Source organism: Hetaerina americana, unplaced genomic scaffold (assembly GCF_022747635.1).
Source record: "Hetaerina americana unplaced genomic scaffold, ioHetAmer1.1.p SCAF_2, whole genome shotgun sequence".
Taxonomy (NCBI): domain Eukaryota; kingdom Metazoa; phylum Arthropoda; class Insecta; order Odonata; family Calopterygidae; genus Hetaerina; species Hetaerina americana.
The window spans coordinates 63,446,551-63,466,772 of NW_027286763.1; the positions used below are offsets into that span (position 1 = coordinate 63,446,551).

A 20,222-nucleotide genomic window follows, 5' to 3' on the forward strand; every position below is an offset into this window, starting at 1 on the left:
CAGCGGCTTTTCCAAGACTCGAAGTTACCTGGAACACAGATAATGGAAATTCCTTAGGGATAAGCGTGCAAGCTTCTTTGTCGGCACTTAGGGTCCATTGATGGCGTTCTTTGAGGATGGATTCCACTTTTTGTATTTGGAAATAGTCTGATGGAGCCCATTCAGGAGTGTAAGGGGGTTGGGGAATCGTCGTGTCGCGTTGCAAATGATCTTACCTCCCATTGGGGGGTATAACCTTCGTGTTGAAGGTCACACCCTCCACCACTGAGCCTGCGCGGTGGCGGGAGCGCGCTGTGACGTATGGTCACGTCTGGAAAAATTGTCCCTGATACTTTTTCTACAAACCTTGTATGACGACTGATAATTATATGAGAATGTACAAGAAAAATATGATATTAAAAATAAGTAATTTGTAACTAATAATTAAAAATTAACATGCGAAGTAATTTACAAGTTACGGGTTTGGAACTGACATTACAACATGGTTCTCACAGCAATAATTTCATTTTATTTCTTTATTCTAGCCACCCCTAGTAATTAATATGAATAATCAGAATTTGATCATATTTCTTATCTCGAACATGCTTAACATTTACTAGAACTTCATTGGAGAATTAATACCATGTTCATTAAGCCGTAATTACCATGGTTTTCGCCATGGATCAATTAACTATGTCTCTAACACGAAGTAGCACCCACCATTCTTTGTCTCGTTTCTCTAACGCCTATTCCTACAACCTCGGAACAGACTCATGAATCCAATAATGGCTTGAAGTAAAAATTATTTTGAAGGTAGTTAAGAGTTCAATGAGACCTTATGCAATGGCTAATTAGGGATGAAGAGATATTTGTAGAGTACTGTGAGGAGAGAAAACCGAAAATGTGATCCTCAATTTTATATTTTAGGACGATATAACAGATAATATAGAATAGAATTCTAGATGGTCAAATAGCGTACCATTCATCTCGTTCCCTCTGACTTCATATATCCATTCACATTATAAAACTTTATTTGCTATATTAATAGTAATATATCCACCGGGGGACTTGGTAGTCCTGTATGTGGACAGCGGTGCACTAATTAGGCACACGGATTCGAACCCCTCCATACATACCTTCCATTGAGAAAGGTGCATGTACCATCAGCATTGATGACTCTCATTTGTTCCTCCCTTTTGTGTATTATCTATTTATTGTTTTCCACTTCACATATATCATGCCTGTGCCTTTGAGCTATTAAATATGAAAATGATACAATTATAATGACTACTGATGAGGGAGAAAAAATAGAATTCTATTTCCACAAATTATTTTATTTCTCTCACGATTCAAACTGTAAAAGTTTCTAACTTAAAACATTTACAAATTTATTTTCCTATTTAAAATATAACTAAAACTTTAAATTTTCAATTATTTTGTTCTTAACCATAAATTAGCCACACCAAAAGAATTTGTTTACGCAATGCCGATAATTCCTCAAATTTTGGGAATTTTTATGATCGGAGGAGTTGGATGTAGTAGGTGAGTGGTGACTTTTGGAGGAGACTCCACCCGGAAAAAGTAGTTTGTGGGCTGACAGGATTTAGCTCTATGAGTCGAATATGTGGAAGGATGAAAAAAATTGAAAAATAAAACAACCGGAAGTGACTCGTATACTATTCCTTATTAATGTTGATGTTTTCGTACACTAAGGATTCCTTTTAAGACATATTTATGAATGAAAAACATTCAAAATCGTTTTTTTTATAAAAAAAGCGATTCAATAACATACGCATTGAGCTCAGGGTCCTATGATGTCGTCATTTCGAAAGTTATGCCTATGAATTATTCCATTTTTTTTCAAAAGATTTTTTCCCTTAGCGTGTCCCTCTCCACTCGTATCTTGGTGCTTAGTTAGTTTTAAGGAATATTTTCGCGTACGACTTCAACTTAATCTTTCACCACCGGATTTGTCCTTCCGTCATCTCCTCTTCATTCTTGGCATTAACTTTGATTTAACAAATGTTTCCATTAAGAAGAGAGTGTAGGAAATTCTAACAGTTAATACATTTAGTTGGCAGTGTGCCAATCTATTCGCTGAACGTTTTTCAAAACTTTCGGAAATTATATTATGCTACTCAAATATACTCCACATGTGCTAAGTAGTAAAATAAATCATTCTTCCCCAAATCCTCCCTTATTAGAATTATTGAGCCTATTTAAGAAGGATTCCGGGAGGTTTTATAGCGTCCGTGAGTTCACATAAAAAAATTCTAAATTTATTCGGTTTCTGTATTTATATTTCTCTCCTTTTTCGTATTTTTAGTTTTTGGTATCACATAAATGCTAAATTCATAGCTAAATTTGATTTGTTTTTCTTATAACTTTAATACTATATACTTATGTATTCCCAAGCCTTTTCGGGCTCATGCAAATATGGTAACTTAGTTGAAGCAACGATGTATTTCACGAAATAAAGGAAATCTTATTATACCTTTTTGAAGTGAAATACAATTAATTTCATCCGGCAATTTACGTTATCTATTTTCTTAACGAAATTCATCCCATTGCACGCATTATTTTGCTTGGGTTGAATACGCCTTAGAAAATTAATTTTCTTACGATCCCATTTCATTAAATAAAGAATATATATGTTATTAGTTCTATGCATAAAGTACACATTGTTTGTATAAAAAGTATCGGGAAAAGTTTCCGAAAAATAAATTTATATTAGGTATTGTTACAATGTCTCAAAGTTCTTCAAAGTGTATCCCTTGAGCGTCAAAATTTTTTCGCCGGCGGCTGTTCCATGACTCGATGGCTCTCTGGAAGGAGAATATCGGGAGGTTCTGTTTGCACAGTCAGCTTATCAATGCCAATATGATCTGCGATCATGCGCACAGTTAACCGACGGTCTGAAGTCAGCACATCCCATACACGTCGCGAAAAAATTGTAACCGATATTTTCTGTGCTAACCTTGTATACTGCATCTTTCAAAAAGAACAAAAATTGTGAGTCTGAATTAGCTCAACATTTCCGACTTGGAAAAATTAAATTCATGCATCCTCGCACAATAAAATATTCCTTTCGTCAAGCACAACTACTTTTAAAATGCGTAAAGTGAGCGGCTTTTAATTTCTACTCTTAAGAAGACAACATAACTATCGTGGAATATGAAATTCCCTCTGCTGTTTGATTTGCGATCCTCGGTTTGTTTACCCTCCGCTTCATTTTCCGCGTTATTACTTCTCAACATTTTCCCCTCTCTCTCTCTTTCGAATTATCGTCATTCCTCCCCCTACCTCTCTCAGTCCTACCCATTCTCCATTCGAACGAACCCACCTCATCCCCTACCTCACCTCCTCCCCTTTCTTCTACCTTCTCCCTTTCCCATTTCCACACGTGTTACCCGGAGGAACCCGCAGTCTGGCTCGAAATGCCGGTTTGTTTGATAGCGCGAGCGAGCAGCGATATCATCAACAAGTGAACACCGAAATAACAGCGTGGAACACGTCCAAAGTGCCCCCACATTTTTCCAATGAACCCCCCTCTTCCTCTCTCATTTCTCTCCTCGCCTCCTTTTTCGAAATAGCTGACAGCGCGACGCTCTGTCCCGTCGTAATGATTTCCCTTGCCAGCCGATTCGTACGCATATGCCCGCGGCGGATGGGTGGAGCCGGGGTGGAGAGGTAGTAGAGGGGGGAGAGATGGGCAGTTTGGTTGTGGAATTGGAACAGGGTTGTGGTGGTGCTTCCCACTCCAGGGCTTTTACTTCCAATTTGATCATTTAACTAATAACCATTGATATGGGTGGCCTATTTTAAGGGCTTACTATCGCCTAAACTCAAGGTTAACGATGGCCTTACCACTGTGCATGTGGAAATTTAACGCGTGATTGTAGAAGTTCAACTATGATTTACTACCGAAATAGGCGTTTCATTCAGCGAATCTAGAAAATGACAAAAACGTATTTCAAAAGTAATTAATATAACAAGTAATATTCCAAAGAGTAAAAACGGCACCATAAAACAGATACATTAGAATTATGCGATTGAATTGCCTAAAATTATGCACTCTTATTTATTAAACTCAATTTCTTAGGTATTTTTTTAACTTTCTATTATAATGTGGTAAAAATGTTGTTTATTATAAAAAATAACAATTTTCGAAAGGCCCAAGGTACCGCTAAATATAAGGCAGTAAAACTATCGTTATGTTCAGTTCTTTTGAGAAACATGTATTTTGTAACAGACTATTCTAGTGTCGTAAGCAAAGTGAATTTTATGCTCTTTAAAAACAGTCAAATGATTTTTTAAGCGTTGTTTTATAGCATTAAACTTTAACTTATTCCAGATTCGCTCATCTTATACCAAAAATCTGTTAAATATTTTCAAAAATTCGAGCCTTTATCGTCATGAATGATGGAAGTCATTTAAGTTAAAATACACACTAGTTGATACACTGTTATCTTAACGACATATTCAACGACTTCTCCCGTAAGATGGGGAAGAAATATTTTTATATCCTAAAAGGCAGCTGGTACATTACGTTGGTGCGTGTGTTTTCTCAGTAAGGGATTCTCTACGAAGTGATAGATGCATCAGAGCATCCCATAAATTTACCGATAATAGCCCTTCACCACGAAAGCATAGGGTTCTTCAAAGAAAACATTTGGTGTCAAACTTGAGCTCTCGGCTGCCAATATTTTCCTCCTTTGGTATTGCTTACTCTTCGCGGATATGCTTGTGCAAGCTTTCGAAGGAAAAAAATCGAATTATTCACTTTTAATATCCCTTTACACTACTGTTTATGTGTTCCTAAATATATAATTCAGTCACCTAGGATACAAAGCTAAGAAAATATCGAAGTATACCCAAAAGGCTTCTTCCATGAAGTATATACTAAACAATTAATATTATTGCACGTATTGATTTTTATAGCATATAAATTGCAACAATATTGAAAAAGTGTTCTTCCTTGCATTGAGAATAGTGATTGTGCCACAGAAATATCAAAAAAACCATAATGTTGTCTCTTTATTTTGTGTTTCTTCGCTTTACTTGCTTTTTAACTAACTTTTTATACACTTTAGTGAACATTTTCGTGGATATATATATATATATATATATATATACGAATATATATATATGCATATATATATACGAATATATATATATATGCATATATATATATATATATATATATATATATATATATATATGCATATATATATATATATATATATATGCATATATATATATATATATCGATTATACGAAAACACTCACACGAGCAGTATAATATTGGGACGGGTAAATTGTTTAAGCTTTCGGCATTCTCAAGTAAGTCTTACTTGAAGAAGGCCAAAAGCTTAAAAAATTTACCGTGTGAGTGTCCTTTTAAGTCTTGCTCTTTCATTTGTGCTCTATTGTGCCGTCCCAATATTTATATATATAAATATATATATATATATATATATATATATATATATATATATGTATATGTATATGTATATGTGTATATATTCACAAACCATTAACACAGTAATCAACCCGGAGGTCGGTTTGGTAGGTGATGGTTCACCCAGTACTAAGCCCGACGGCGTGTGAAATTCACACATCAGCATGCCCGAAGGAGCTGGATGTACCACCCCTGGACTACCGCGACCCACATAGATGCTATAGGACATCAAAAGTCGAAATAAATATATAGTGTTTCTTTTCTTTATCTTAATGTAATTTCTCATTTTGAACGAATTGCCACTAAATATCATAAAAATCAAATCAATATAGTCAGGCCTCAAAACGTTTACCGTCAAACCGGTAATAATATTTCCGCTTTATTACCTTGATAAGCTCTTCTAAAAGGAATTTTATTTCGACTTTTCCGAACTGATTATCCAAAAAAAAGGTGTTCGCTTGATACCAATTGGCTGCAAAAAATTAATTCTGAATGCGGCTATGAGTCAGCGGTTCATATTTGCATCGGAAAATATGCGTCGCCGCCTTTTACAATAATTAGAAGTCTCAGCATGAAAGCCTCGCTTTCATGGAATCAAACTATGCTATATGACAAGATGAATTGTGGAAAAATGAGATATACTGAGATGCATCATCATCTATAAGCCCCAGAAGATACTTTGACGATACAATACAGGAAATACACAGGTTCAATTTGTTCGCAAATGCTGGAAATGTATTATACTATGTTTTTTTCAATTCCTTCTTGTTTATATCTATCAATTTGATATCAAAGCCACCGTTCGAAGAGCTTTGAACCATACTGATGCCACACCTTCATCATCAATACCTATGCTTCTGGATATATATCCAAAGCTGGTGTTGAAACGTTTTTTTAAAGTTCAATTGAAAACTTTGTAAATGAAACATAAACTAATATGCAAAAATTGCATTTACTTTAAAAATAGGTAAAGCGTGACACGGAATCATTATCTAAAACTCAAAATATTCAGTCATCATAATGTCATTTCCTTGTTATCAATGTCAAAGTTTCCAACTTATTTTAAACCAAAATTTGGCAAAAATAAAGCGCCTAGAAATATCCAGGAAAAATTCATAAGTTGTATAAGCATGCATTTTGAAAATAAAAATGCATGAAATGACATTACAGCAATATACGATATAATAGTTTTTGGATGTTGCCCTGTAGCAATGTCCGAGTCGTATTTAATAATAAGTTGAAATTTCACCAGAAGAAGGGCGAAGCCGTTTAGTATTTTTTAATGGTATTTTGAGAATATTAAAAAGGTTAATGCCTAGAGTTTGATACCATCGGAGATGAGAGGAGCCAAAGATATATTTGATGAATAGCATAAAAGATTTATAAAAAGAATCAACCTGAATTCGAATCACTGTGAGGCACTGAGATGAGTGAGTGGATCTCCGTGCGTAAAGGAAGGAGAAGAGTAGGAAAACGAGCAGATTTTCCTGTTCCAACTTTCGAATCATTCATCTCCTCCTGCAACTCGCACTCATTCCATCCCTTGGACATCCCTCCCATATTCCCACCACCCCTTCCTCCTCTTCCCTCTTCGTTTTTCCCCATAATTCTTCTTCCTCCACCCCTCCCACCGACGACCCCGCAAACGAATCCACTCTCCTCTTCTCCCCTGTAAAACCTCCTGGTCCCCCTCTCGCTAATTATGAGACGGCTAGGAAGGATACTTCGGTTTCGTCCACTTCCAGCTCCTCCGGGATGTCGCCACTTGGCTTTGGAATGTGGACCGCAAGAGACGCAATCACAATTTGTTTTTCTTCTGCAATCGATCCCGCTCTCATTATCTTCTCCCCTCAGCTCCATCATCTTCATATTTATACTTTTTCTTTCCAAAACTCACAGGAACATCGTGAATGATAATGATAAAGGTGTAAATTAGGAATTGCTGCTCAGCCTTTTGATTATCCTAGGTGAACAACCTCAAGAGAAGTTTTTCCGCTGGGATTTTCTTAATCATGCCAATTGTATGGAAAAGATTGAGAAGTGATTTTGACACTCCTTAAAGACTCCTCCTCCCTCCCGGCAGAGTTTATTGCCGAAGTGGAATAAAATTAAACTAAAAGTGTCAATAGTTATCAATAGACTGAAATGGTGATGACAAAATAATTTGGAGGTCATCGACAACACCCATGTTTGACTGACTTGACAAAAATTAGCAAACAACTATTAAGGGGATTGGTAATGGGATTCAGAATCTAATATCATTCCTAAATGCAGCAATGTTGCCTATCTTTCTACTTTATTCTATTCATGTTTCACACAGATTCACAAATGTGTCACCACGTTTTGTTTCCTAACCGCCTACGATATTTCAAGTTTGAATCGATATCTTCGACTTCATAGCCAACTCTCAGCCCTTTGCGCTATAGAAGGTTGCGCGAAGGACTGTTAGTCGGTATCAGTGAATAATATGCTAAATGTTTTATTTTAAGGATGATGATCCAGCCTATTATGTACAAATCCATGAATTCTGAAATAATTCTCCATTTCAATCCAGCAATTTTTGAGAATGAGGCCTATTTATCGTTCAAATTTATGGCGGCATAACATAAAAACTGATAGGGAAAGCATTTACCCCAATCTTCCCAGAGGAATCCAGTACCATATTTAAATTCGAACAAACGGATGGGTGCTCTAAAGTTGTTTCAGGTTATGGAACTCTCTTCCAGGATAAAGTACAATATATTAAATGATTAAAGCCATCCAATATTTTGGTTTGAAAACTAAGGGGAATCAAAATCTATTACTTGAAAATTCACGTGGGGTCTTTGCCCAAATGGACATTTTTTCCACTTGAAACCTTTTCCGGGACAAATATTTTACATTTGCAATGAGATTCGTAATCGGCGATAAGAAAAATTACCCTTGAATGAGGCTGATGAATGTTAACTCCGTGAACGGAATAAGTTATAATTTCAAGAATTATAATAAACCAATAACTCTTTATAGCATCATCAGAATTTAGTTTCTCAAATCTATGGGATGATCAGTACAATGTAGGGGAATTAAATTTAAAAAAATTTATTTAAAATTCAGAATTTTTATTTTTCAAACTTCTTCTAAGCATATGCTAAGAAAACTAGGAGACAAGATAAAATGAAAATTTATGGATTCCAGCATCTTAAATAATAAGCAAATCGTAAATACATATAATGGAAATGCGAAAGAAGAAAATAGAAGATAGGCTGAGTTAGTTTTTATTCTTTGCTTTAATAAATTCGCCCTCACCAACGTTTTGTAATTCCAAGCCTGGAATTACGTACAGTAACAAGTTTGGCAAAAATTTAAGCTTAACAGATACGACCGAAACTATTTTCAAGAAACCTCTTTGCCCTACACGAAGACGCAAATATAAATTTTCTTCAATTCAATTGGACTTTCCATAAAATATTTTGTCTTCAACCCCGGAAAGTGTTGAAGAAAATCTTGAATATGCCTGTGTTGTTTTCTGGACTCTGTAAGTTCGGGAAAACCCTTAGTGTGGGTGGGAATGTGAGGGTAGGAAATTCGTGACGTTTAGAAGCGAAAAAAAACTGAAATACGGCGGATAAAGGAGAGAGAGGGGGAGGGATAGTCGGCACGCGGAGCATGTAAGTATTCGGACTGGTGAAGACTGGATAGGACGGCGGGAAGCAATTAAAATTCCGAAAGGCAAGGAAAAATACACCATCCACCCATTATGATGTCAACTTTTGCTTATCTCCCTCCCTCCTTCTGCCACATCTCCCAGCTTTCCTCCGGCACAATATGGACTTGCATACCCCTGCGTTCCTGGTCTTTCTCATCCTCCCCATCCCTCCACTGTATTCCTTGTTATGCGAACCGAATTAGGCTTCACGTAACCTGTGTCGGCCTTAGAATGATTTATGTTTAGTTTTATATATAGTTCTTTCTAGCAAATAACTCAGTCAACAAACGGCTACTGTCCTCATCTCCAATGTAACATAAAACCATAGACTTTCTTCTGCTATTTCAGGCTTAACTTCATGAAAGTCTTTATTACCCATAATAAAAAGACTACTTCTCCGCAGATTTAATCTGCGGAGCAGATACCTAAGTTCAGGATTGAGAAGTAATTTTAACAAACTTTGTTTATTGTTAAAAAATATGTAATATGTGTACACGATGAATAAACCAATTCATAGTTATTGGGAGAATTACTATTTCTTTGGCTCTCTGGATGCACTACAATGCTGTTGCCTCATATAAAAATTGAAATCTACATTAATAAACGAAGAATCAACCGATGAAAACTTTTTGCGATAATGATGTACAGCATTCTTCAGTTCATTAAAAATTAAAATCCTTCATAGCGACCTCAAATGCGCTCTATACTAACCCCATATGCCCTAAATTTCCGGCATAACTTAAAAACCATATTAAAGCGACAAAGCGATTTCGTCAATGATTTCGTCGAAGTAACCCGGAAGTGTTGAATAAAAAACTTGTAGGGCAACAAAAAATATAAGAACACATAAAAAGAACACTTATTTCTTAACAATTTCGACGGAATTCAGCTCCGTCTTCCTCGGAAGAAACAGTAGTACTGAGTAACAGTAGTACAGTAGTACTACACCAGTACTACTGTTTCTTCCAAAGAAGACGGAGCTAAATTCCATCGAAATCATTAAGAAATAACGTGTGAGTGTTCTTTTCATGTGTTCTTATATTGTTTGTTGCTCTCCAAGTTTATATATATATATATATATATATATATATATATATATACTATACATATATATATACATATATATATATATATATATATATATATATATATATATATATATATATATATATATATATATAAACCAGAACATGTATCATTTATAATAATAAGAAATAATAATGGGAACACTACTTCTTTAAGACTAATTGAAATGCAATGCGACCCGTATATCTATACTTTACTACAAATATCTTATTTTGAAAATCCATGATAACATACTGGCAATTATGAGCACAATTTCCCCATTTAATATCCCGAGTAATATTTTAAATTTAATGATAACGAAAAACAAACGAGGTTCTCCTTGAAATCCTATTATTTTTTATGAAGTGACCCATCATGCACACAATAATTATAAGAAAAATTTCTGTGTTCAGAATGATGTAATCACCTCCAAATTTATCATATGAGAAAAATTCCAAGCAGTTCTTCCTTCACGGTCCCATCAAAGTTCCCTTCCCTCCAACTTTCCTCACACCCTTTGTCCATTTAAAACAAATATCCTCCATTAGCCTCCCTTTTATTTGACTCTTTGCCCCCTTTGACCCCTTCCCTCGTACTCGACGCGCTCCAACTTTTTTACCACCCCCAATTACCTACTTTCTCGAAGAGCCGAGAAAAAAGTGCCTTCCGTTTAATATGAAAGTGACAAGTTAAGCGGGATAATTGTGACTTGCCGAACTGTTATTTTTGATTTCATTTTTCAGCCAAAAACTTTCCCTCTTCATTAAAAAATGTTTCAAAATGAGTGTAGGATCCTGGGTATTGATGTTTCTTACTTTATGGCAACGTAGCAATCACTAACTTGTGGTTATTGTATTAAACATTCTATTCATAATTTTCAAATAAATTGGGGTTGAACAAGGAATTTTCATATGGTGTGAATTATATCCATTGCTACCAAAAACACAACAGTATTCATTTGCCATTAAATTAAAACAATTCTTGCATTTTATGCTCTGATCTGAAACTTCTGTATCGCATGCATTTTCACAAATAGCTACTCTTGTTAGCATTTTTGTTCGATTTGTTTGTACTACTAAGGTGATGTGCTACACAGAATTGGAGTAAATAATTTAAGAGTACCTTATTATACGTATTCACGATCACTCCATCCCATATTTTCTTACGCTTAACTTGGTGCAAATCTCAAAATGGCCTTCATTCTGAAATTGATTCTCTTGATATTAAGCCAAGCTAAAATTCAGATCGAGATCACTCAATATACAATACAAATTGACCATCATAAGAATTTTAAAATTTGAATGTTTATGTTTTACTCACTCATTTGAAGTTCCTGTTATTAAAGGTTGCTTGAAAATATAAAAGTGTTAATTTCAAATAATGACTCAACTCCTCAGAATTATAATTTTCTTCGTACTTCATGGCTAACGGGAAAATAATTCAATTGAATAAAATAAAAATTCATGGTGGTAGCAAGACAGAACTGCTTTACCATATTTCATGCCATAGCTATTCCTTATTTAAGCTAATTTTGCAGCATTTAATTGCTTAAACTCAATGTATTTAGACTTCTAAATTTTAATTCTCATTTAGCATGACATGAAGCGATGAAAGGAAGGAAAAGAGAAAATTAAAAGCATCATACAGTATACCCACCAAACGTGCGAGTCAAAATTGATCGAAGGAACCCACGTCCTAATTCTTTCTTTATAAGATACAACGCGCATCAGTAAAGCCCTATACTTTTAGAGAACTACAAACGGAAGAGAATAACTTTAACAGTACAAAAGCATCCGTCTCCTTTCTATTTTCAAAATGTAATCATTATTCACGCAGTATCCAGGAACCACTAGTTTCACTAACTCTCAGAAGATTGGTGAATACCGTGTTCCATTATACCGCGATTGAGATTTAGAATGCGGGTAAGGAGATTAAAGCTGGAAGGCCCCAAAACTTCCTTCTCTAGCCCCTTGCGAAGTTAAAATCTCGTAAAGAGCAAGAGTTTATGGGGGGGAGGATGGGAAGGCGTTGCGTGTTTTATCATCCCCTTCGGAGAGCATCTTGGGTGTCGCTAATGGAATCGGGAGTGCGCTTATATAAAAAGAAGCATTCTAGGAACCGAGGAGTGCGGTGCCCTTAGCTGCCGCTGAGCGAAACCAAAAAAAGATGCCAGACTTGGAGGATGGGATGAAGGAATGGGACCTGGAGTTTTTGAAGCGTGCAGGAAAATTATACCTAATTTGAAAGACTCCGGGATTTCGATGTCACAAAATAGATGAAAGATCAAAGGAAATGCGAAAAATATTCTAACGATGATTCAGGCTTTGCAGTCCAAAAAAGACATTTCTATGCCATAATGTATGCATGTAATGCCATACATGCATATGTTTAAATGCTACAGTTTTTCTTTGATGAGGTACATATTGAGGTATGAATCTACGGTACTCACCATAATTTGCTCGAAAATTTTGCCATCACATTGTTTATAAATGACTTTTCTTCCAGATTACACATGAAATTGGAGTTTTAGTGACCGAAAAAATTATTACACTAGATTACCTTCAGTAATGATCTCTCCCTATAATAAATAGATCTATTTTTACATTTTAAATTTTTGATATGTGATAGCCATGAAACCATGATGATTACTTTTAGGTCTAATGGAGAATATGACTGGACCAGAAAAAGAATACATGATAACTAGATCAATTACAATGAAGTTTTTTGCATACATTTTTACTCTCATGTATTATTATTATTCCTTGCTATTTTATAATTCATTACTTTTGTGCGATAAAACTATTTATATGCGTTATATGTTTCTATAAAACTATTTATATGCGATAAATAAAATTCAACTGAATAAATTCTAATAAATATTTTCCGATCTTCAATTCATTTTGCCAATTGGGGAGAACACAGCTGACATAATTGAATCTTAGAAATTAGAAAGCATAGATTATGCATGAATCAGAAACACATGAAGCAAATATATAAGTCGTCAGATTGCAGTAGCAGGACCATATTTTTTGAGACGCTGAATCGGGGAAAATCAAGCGCGCCGAGATGAATGCATTTATGTGAAACTAGCAGGGTGGAAGCCATGCAATTTCAAAGGATAGCTGAGTGGCTATTGATTGAGGAAGACAAATAAATTCATGAAAAATTGACTTAAATTGAAACTTTCATATTTTCGATTAAAAATAGTTAGTAATTAAAGCTTTTAGAATGAACCTGCCTACAGTGTCGTATTTATGTAAAAAACGTAATTGGAGCACGCTTGCTCTTGAATGGCTTTAATTAATGAGACAAACTACGCAAAGAAGCAGACAAATATGAGATAAACAACATGAAATTCTGTGATGTATTCATCCTTCATTGTCTCTGAAATTTCACTCTGTACACCTTTGATTTCCTCCTCCCCGTTCATTAATTTTAATGGGGCTGAAAATGAAACTATGGAATCTTTTTACAACCCCCGAATGATAGAGAGATGATGCCAACGGGGCATGTATCCAGGGACCCGGTTCCTACAGCACACACTCTGAGGAACCTCAAATGGAGGTAGTTCTTAGCCCAGAAGGTGTCAAATGGAGGTAGTTCTTAGCCCAGAAGGTGTTTTACGTCAAATAGATCTTTCGCACATCTACATTGGTAAGGCATTAAATAAATGGTAAAATGTTTCGAGAGAGCTGCAGATATTGCCGAGTAATTTATAAAATTTTCATTTAATGGCCGCAGAATAGAGGTAATTGATATTTAATAATCCAGAAATGCATCATATTCTTCTAATTACTAATTGAAGTGACCTTTTATGCTTAATAGCTAGAGTAAGAGATGAACTATCACTGTAGTTGTATACTTTGTGTGGACCCATTAATTCATGAAATAAATGATGAATTTGAGTGACAATTTTTTCCAGCACCACCTTAGAAACCATGACTTAACTCAAGGAAACAATCATTTTGCTGTTCCTTTAAAACTCTTTTTTTGTGGCAAACGTTTCGTGGTTGCCAAGGATATTAAACGTGGAGTGCTGAGAAAACAGCCAAATGTCTTATGCACTCATACAGCTAGAATAGAGGCACAGTAAAGTGCTGTGATATGTATATATGTGTTGTTTTATGTTACAGAGTCCGTACAATAAGTATCGTGACTGCCTCGCTGTAACCTCAACGGAGCGATGGATGGGGGTCCGACCGGTCGATTCGATAGAGGGGTCAGCCACTACTCTGGCGCACTTTAGTTTAGTCTACTCCGGGCAAGCGTTGAGACAGGAGGTGAATTTTGGTTACGTGTGATTGTTTGTGGCGTTGTCGCGCCAGCATAGAGCGCTCTGTCGAGCAACGTTACGCTGTGAAGGTTTGCGTTAAACTGGGGAAATCCGCGTCAGAGACCCTTGAACTCACTAAAAAGGCTTATGGGGATGATGCCTTAAATCGCACAAGAGTTTTTGAGCGGCGAAAAATGTTTAAGGAAGGTCGGGCGTCCGACGCGGAGCTCGTCGCTGACGAGCACCGCGTCGGACGCCCGACGACCGCTCGAATCAATGCTCAGGTGGCTTAAGTGAAAAGGGTTTTGGACTCTGACGGGCGTTTAACCATCACCCTTATCGTGAGGAGACCGGCCTTTCAGTCGGAAGCGTCCACATTGTAACAGAGGATCTTGCGATGAGGAAAGCGTGCGTGAAGCTGGTGCTGAAAGTCTTGAGCGAGGAACAAAAACTGTCGCGGGAGGAAATTTCGCAAGAAATTTTGGGCGTCCAGGAATATGATGATTTTCTCGAAAACGTTATTACCTCAAAGGATAGCTCAAAAGGAACTCAAAGGATATCGGTTCGACTCCATCGAGGAGGTTCAAGTGGCGACGACAGAGGCTCTCAACAGTATTCCGGAAACCGATTTCCAGCGGGCTTTTGACGAGTGGTTGACGTGAACTAAGTATGTCGAAGCAGGAGGAATGTATTTGTAAGATTATTAAGTAATTATAATGATAACTGCAATAAATTTTGATTTTTGGAACCAGTTCCGATACTTATTATACGGACCCTGTGTATTAAAAATTGACCACAGGTAACTATCTTACTGAGGATTTTGATGGCAGTTATCTTTGTCCTAATTATTAACTTGTCCTCGTATTTTGAAGAATTCTAAGTATCGAGGAAAAATCTCAATACTGCCGCAAAATGATGCGAAGTTACCAAGGTTCTTAGATAAAAAAGTAATAACTCAAAAGGAGGAAATAAGCGACCAGTATAATCAATTATCAATCATTAAATTAATTTTGGCGATAAAAATTACTAATATACTAAGTATTCTGCACGCCCCAAATTCCGATTAATTCAGATAAATATTTCATTTGTTGCATCAACCCCGTGCGAACACCGTAGATTTTGCTTGTGATGGTCATGAAAGATATATTGCACTCGGAATAATGGTACCAATAACAGCAAAGGCAGGGCAAAGATGCGCGAGTTCAGCGAGCTTTCATCATCAGAAGACGATAGTGCAAAGGGACTGTTGAAAGCCATGATGGCACTTTCGGAAGCTCTTATAAAAAAACTTTTCGTCCGAATACCATTTGTACGTTGTATGAAATGAAAAAAAGGAACGGTCCAACATTCCCCTCTACGGGTCTTCCAGCACCAACTGTGTTCCACTTGCGTCATCGCAGCCGTGGCGCGCATCCGGAAGAGGACGCCGGAAGCATTGCGTCATCACTCTCACTCTTGGGGTGGGAGTGGAAGAAAGGCGGATTGGGAGACTCGAAGGAAAGTGGTGGGATAAGCGGCGGTGGTGTTTAGATTTCAAACGAGGATCGGGGTGGGAATTAACGGTAAGGGCGGATGAATTTTTGGATCGAACGGTACCTTCGCACGACTCCAAAGAATCCACGAAGTCGCGTCCTAAACTTTTGGCAACAAAAATACTATTCCAAAGAAGATCGAGTCTCCGGTATCCTTACAGCTGTTCTAACGATTGCTTTCTCATTTCTTCATAATAAATATTTTTTCTGAGTAGTGAGGATATGACGGTTACCCCTTCTCAACAGAATATATCTTTTCCAACTTGAATAATTTTTAAATAGTTTGTGTGTGTGCATGCGTACATATTTTATTTCCATATATTTTAAATAAAATTGAGATCGTAAATATCGGTTACTGAATGAGCATTTCTCCCCTTCCTAACGGTATTTCACGTTATTTACAATAAGATAAAGCGGTTTGAATGAGAGTAGCACTAGAGGCAATGAAACATTGAAACAAAATATAAATAAGCTCTAAAATTTATCTTTAAGCAAAATTTAATTGGATAAATTGAATAATTTCCCTGCATTTCCCATTTGATTATTCAAGCAATAGATACACCACTAAATAATGTGGAATGAATATCTGGTTGACAAATAATAGTGCACGCTACACCACTAAAATATAGTGTGCTATGATATTAGTTTGACCTTAAGAAAAGACATTTATAAAATATCAGGCATAGTATTTTTCACATATGGTGCCCAAAAATGAAATAACATAATTTATTTAGGAATAGACAGAATCTCAATCACAACAGAAACGAAAAATAAACTGGTGAATATTTGGAACATTCAATCTAAACTAATTGCCATAAGGCTAAATAAGAATCGTAATTCTTCAATTCACTTGCATAAACATATTGTGTGAGCAAGAAATGACATTTAAGTGCATATAAGAATACAGTATTTTGCCATTTGTTGTACGATATTTGTAATTTAAGTTTGCCGTGACTTACCGGAAAACCGAGAAAAGTGGTTGTGAAGTCGATCAGCGAGAAACAGGGCGGATGATGCTGCGGCTGCTGCGGAGCCCACCTGGAATATTAAGAAAAACATAAAAAATCTGTCCACCGTAATAAAAATGTTTACGATGGTCTTAAGTAAATCACAATTCATTTATTAAAATTAGTGTGTTCTTGAGGCAAATAAGAATATGCATGAATTAGTTCACCCATATAATATAGACGTATCAGTAGGAACATTTCTATTGTATTAATGGAATTTCGACAATTTTACAATTAACACTTTTTTTAAGTTCCTGTTTTCTGGATACCTATAGGTTTGAAACTATTATATGAATCAATATTAGTATAAAAAACGTAATATCTATGCATTTCATGAACCGGCATTTTTATTTCTTAAATGAAAAATTCTCGTCACTGAGATCCCAGACACTTCGAAGAAAAAACTGTTTTCCTTGATTTAAATCACTGTTTTCTACGAACACTCCCAGCCTTAAGATCCAAGGCTATATTCTTTTCATGTTTTGGTTTTGATATATCGTCGCTTCCAAGCCATCCCAGTTAAGTCAACAAACACTGGTATATGCTTCACCACTCTTCAGTCCAACAGCAGCGTAAACACTCCGTACCGTATACGGATCGTGTTTTTCCTTTTTTTGGTCACTGTAAAAAGGCCAGTTTTTATAGTGAATCGAAAGAAAATGTGATTTAGTGTAGTGAGGCAAAATATTTAGCGTAAAGTTGTTGTTTATTTCATTATCGCAATTATAATATCTCCAATTTGCTGATCTCTATGACTTATGTTTATTAAAAATAGAAAAAAACTCTCCCATTAGTGGCGAATTAAACCGAATTAAACGTATGTTATTCACACTGCTACTATTTAATCATGAGGAGGAAAAACATTACAACTTTTTTCAACTTGCAATTATATTTTCAACTTGTAATATCAACTTATCGACAAAGCAAAGTGTAATTTCCCTTATAGAAAGCTACAGATTACCTTTGAGGCTCGCACACATTTTTTTAAACATCACAATAAATTACCAAACTGAAGCTCTAGCAGATGTAGTGAATAATGAAAATCATCGTTTCTTGCTCAATGGCACAAACGAATGATTCCTCAAATATTTAAAAAAAAATCTTATTGGTAGAATTAATTTAAAATCAATGGAGTAGACTAGAACAGCATTAACGGCAATTAAATGAACAAAATTCCCTGGTGCATGACAGTTTAGCACTATTGATCTAACATACTAATATGTTACTTAAAAAAGATTCAAGTACATTTTTAAAATAATCAAGCTCTCGCATGACATACCTCGCGGTAGTATTTAAAAATCAAAAAGTAGAAGATTGTTTTCTTTAAACTGTTCCATTTTACTTATTTATTCACTCCGGATCCATGGCACCATGGCCAACGGACCAGCGCATGCGTCGGTAGGTGAACGCCACGGAGGAATCAAGCGAAATATCCTCCACCGCCAACGCATTCACCTTCCCAGATTTGTGAGATATTCAAATAAATGTCCGCCAACATTTCCTTTCCTTGTTTTGCCGCACTTTAGTTAGTCGACAAGGTGGCCCCCAACTCCCTTTCCTCTTTCAAAATTTTATATCCCCACTGACACGTCCGACCATTTGGCACTTATCCCTCTCCTCTTTGATTCTCTACTTTATTGGCTAACATTTTTCCCCCTCTTGTCTCTCTCTCACAACCATTCCTCTTCCGACCGCTTTTCCGACGTCCCCATTCCCCCCATTCCTCTTGCTTTATTTTTCTCTGTTCTCCGTCCTCGACTCTCCCTCTTCGAGTCTTCCCTCCCACTCGTCTTCGGATCTTCATTTTTCCTCCCGCACCCACGCACGTTTTTTTTATTTATTTACGACCTCTCCCAAATCCTCTTTCTCCTTTTTTACTCAGACAAATATTTTTGAATAGACTTCGTTGCTCGGAAAAGCCTTCACGCAACAAGTAAATTTTCCTCCGCACTCTTTATCTTTAGGAAATAAAGCCGTGTTTCTTCGGACCGCGAATATGCCTGTCTGACTTCATGCAAGTCCACCTCTACATGCATTCGGGTGCCTCATCAAAGGGTCAAATTGAAATAAAGAGGAGTGTTCAGGTGATATATAACTATCATTGATGATATAATTTTCCTATGAATGAGGTGCTTAAATATATGCAACGAAATCGCGGTATTTTTAAAACTTAGTATTATATAATTCAAACCATAACGCTCTAATGAGATCCATTATTCGTCATTAGTATTTTTTATATACAAGGGGGTACATTTTATAACTAAATAAAACTCTTGAAATATATATTTTATGCACATTCATGGCGAATACTATTTGTCTCGAGCTATAAGAATAAGAGCAGGAAAACATCTCATTTAAATGAAATTATGTTAACTTTATTTACCCTCATTTAACGTAAATATCCAGTGGATGCTATGATTTCACTTGAATTTTGTCCTCATAAGTATTGTAAAATTAATTCAGGCCATTATGTAACATCTAAGCTTGCGTAAAAACATAAGTGAGTATAAGTATGACAATACGAGTATAGCAAAATTGTTTTCTATTTAACGAAGTAATTTATTTTAGAGAAGTATGGCACACTATAAGCAATCGCGGTATGTATTAGAAAATATTAAAATTCGATGCCAAAAGCAGTCTTTTGCTCGGAGTAATACTCTACCGGTTCTACATTACGAATATAGTTATTGCAAATTTTTTTCGAAATGTGAATTAGAATTTACTTCACCTAGAATAATTCATCCCGTGATGTATGTACACCTGTTTTGATTTTACTCCGCTCCTATGATTCCTACACGTAATCACTCCATAGTATAATTTCCCATGCATTCCTCCTGATTTCTTTCCCTGGATTATTTTGCATATCTCCTTCCGTCATAGCCACAACCCCACAACTCCTTCGCTTAATCATTTTACTCCTTTCTCATTCTCCACCTGCTTGCCTCGAGACATGACGCTCTCCCCTTAATTCCTATCTCTCCTTCCAAACAACCTCCAAAACCGCGCTGGAAACACGGGTATAGCTCATCCTAGTCTTTTTTCCTTTGATGCACTCCCTCCTACTCGCCTTTCCAAACGATCCATCCTCCATCCAACGATTTCTATTCCCACCAGTCCACCCAGTAACCCGGCTACAAATCCACCTATACTTCCTCTCACGATTTCAATATGATTTACCTATCCCACCCCGTCTCCATTCTTCAGAGATGGTAAGGGTATA

At 36.2% G+C, this 20,222-nt stretch overlaps 1 protein-coding gene across 1 annotated transcript in view; it reads right to left on the reverse strand.

Moving 5' to 3' along the window:
- The window catches only part of nau (myogenic-determination protein nautilus), a 93,136-nt gene that overhangs the window by 23,049 nt on the left and 49,865 nt on the right, over positions 1-20,222 (reverse strand). The window contains exon 3 of the mRNA XM_071585543.1: positions 16,955-17,033. Coding sequence (XP_071441644.1) covers positions 16,955-17,033 — 79 coding nt within the window. The remainder of the gene's footprint in view (positions 1-16,954; positions 17,034-20,222) is intronic.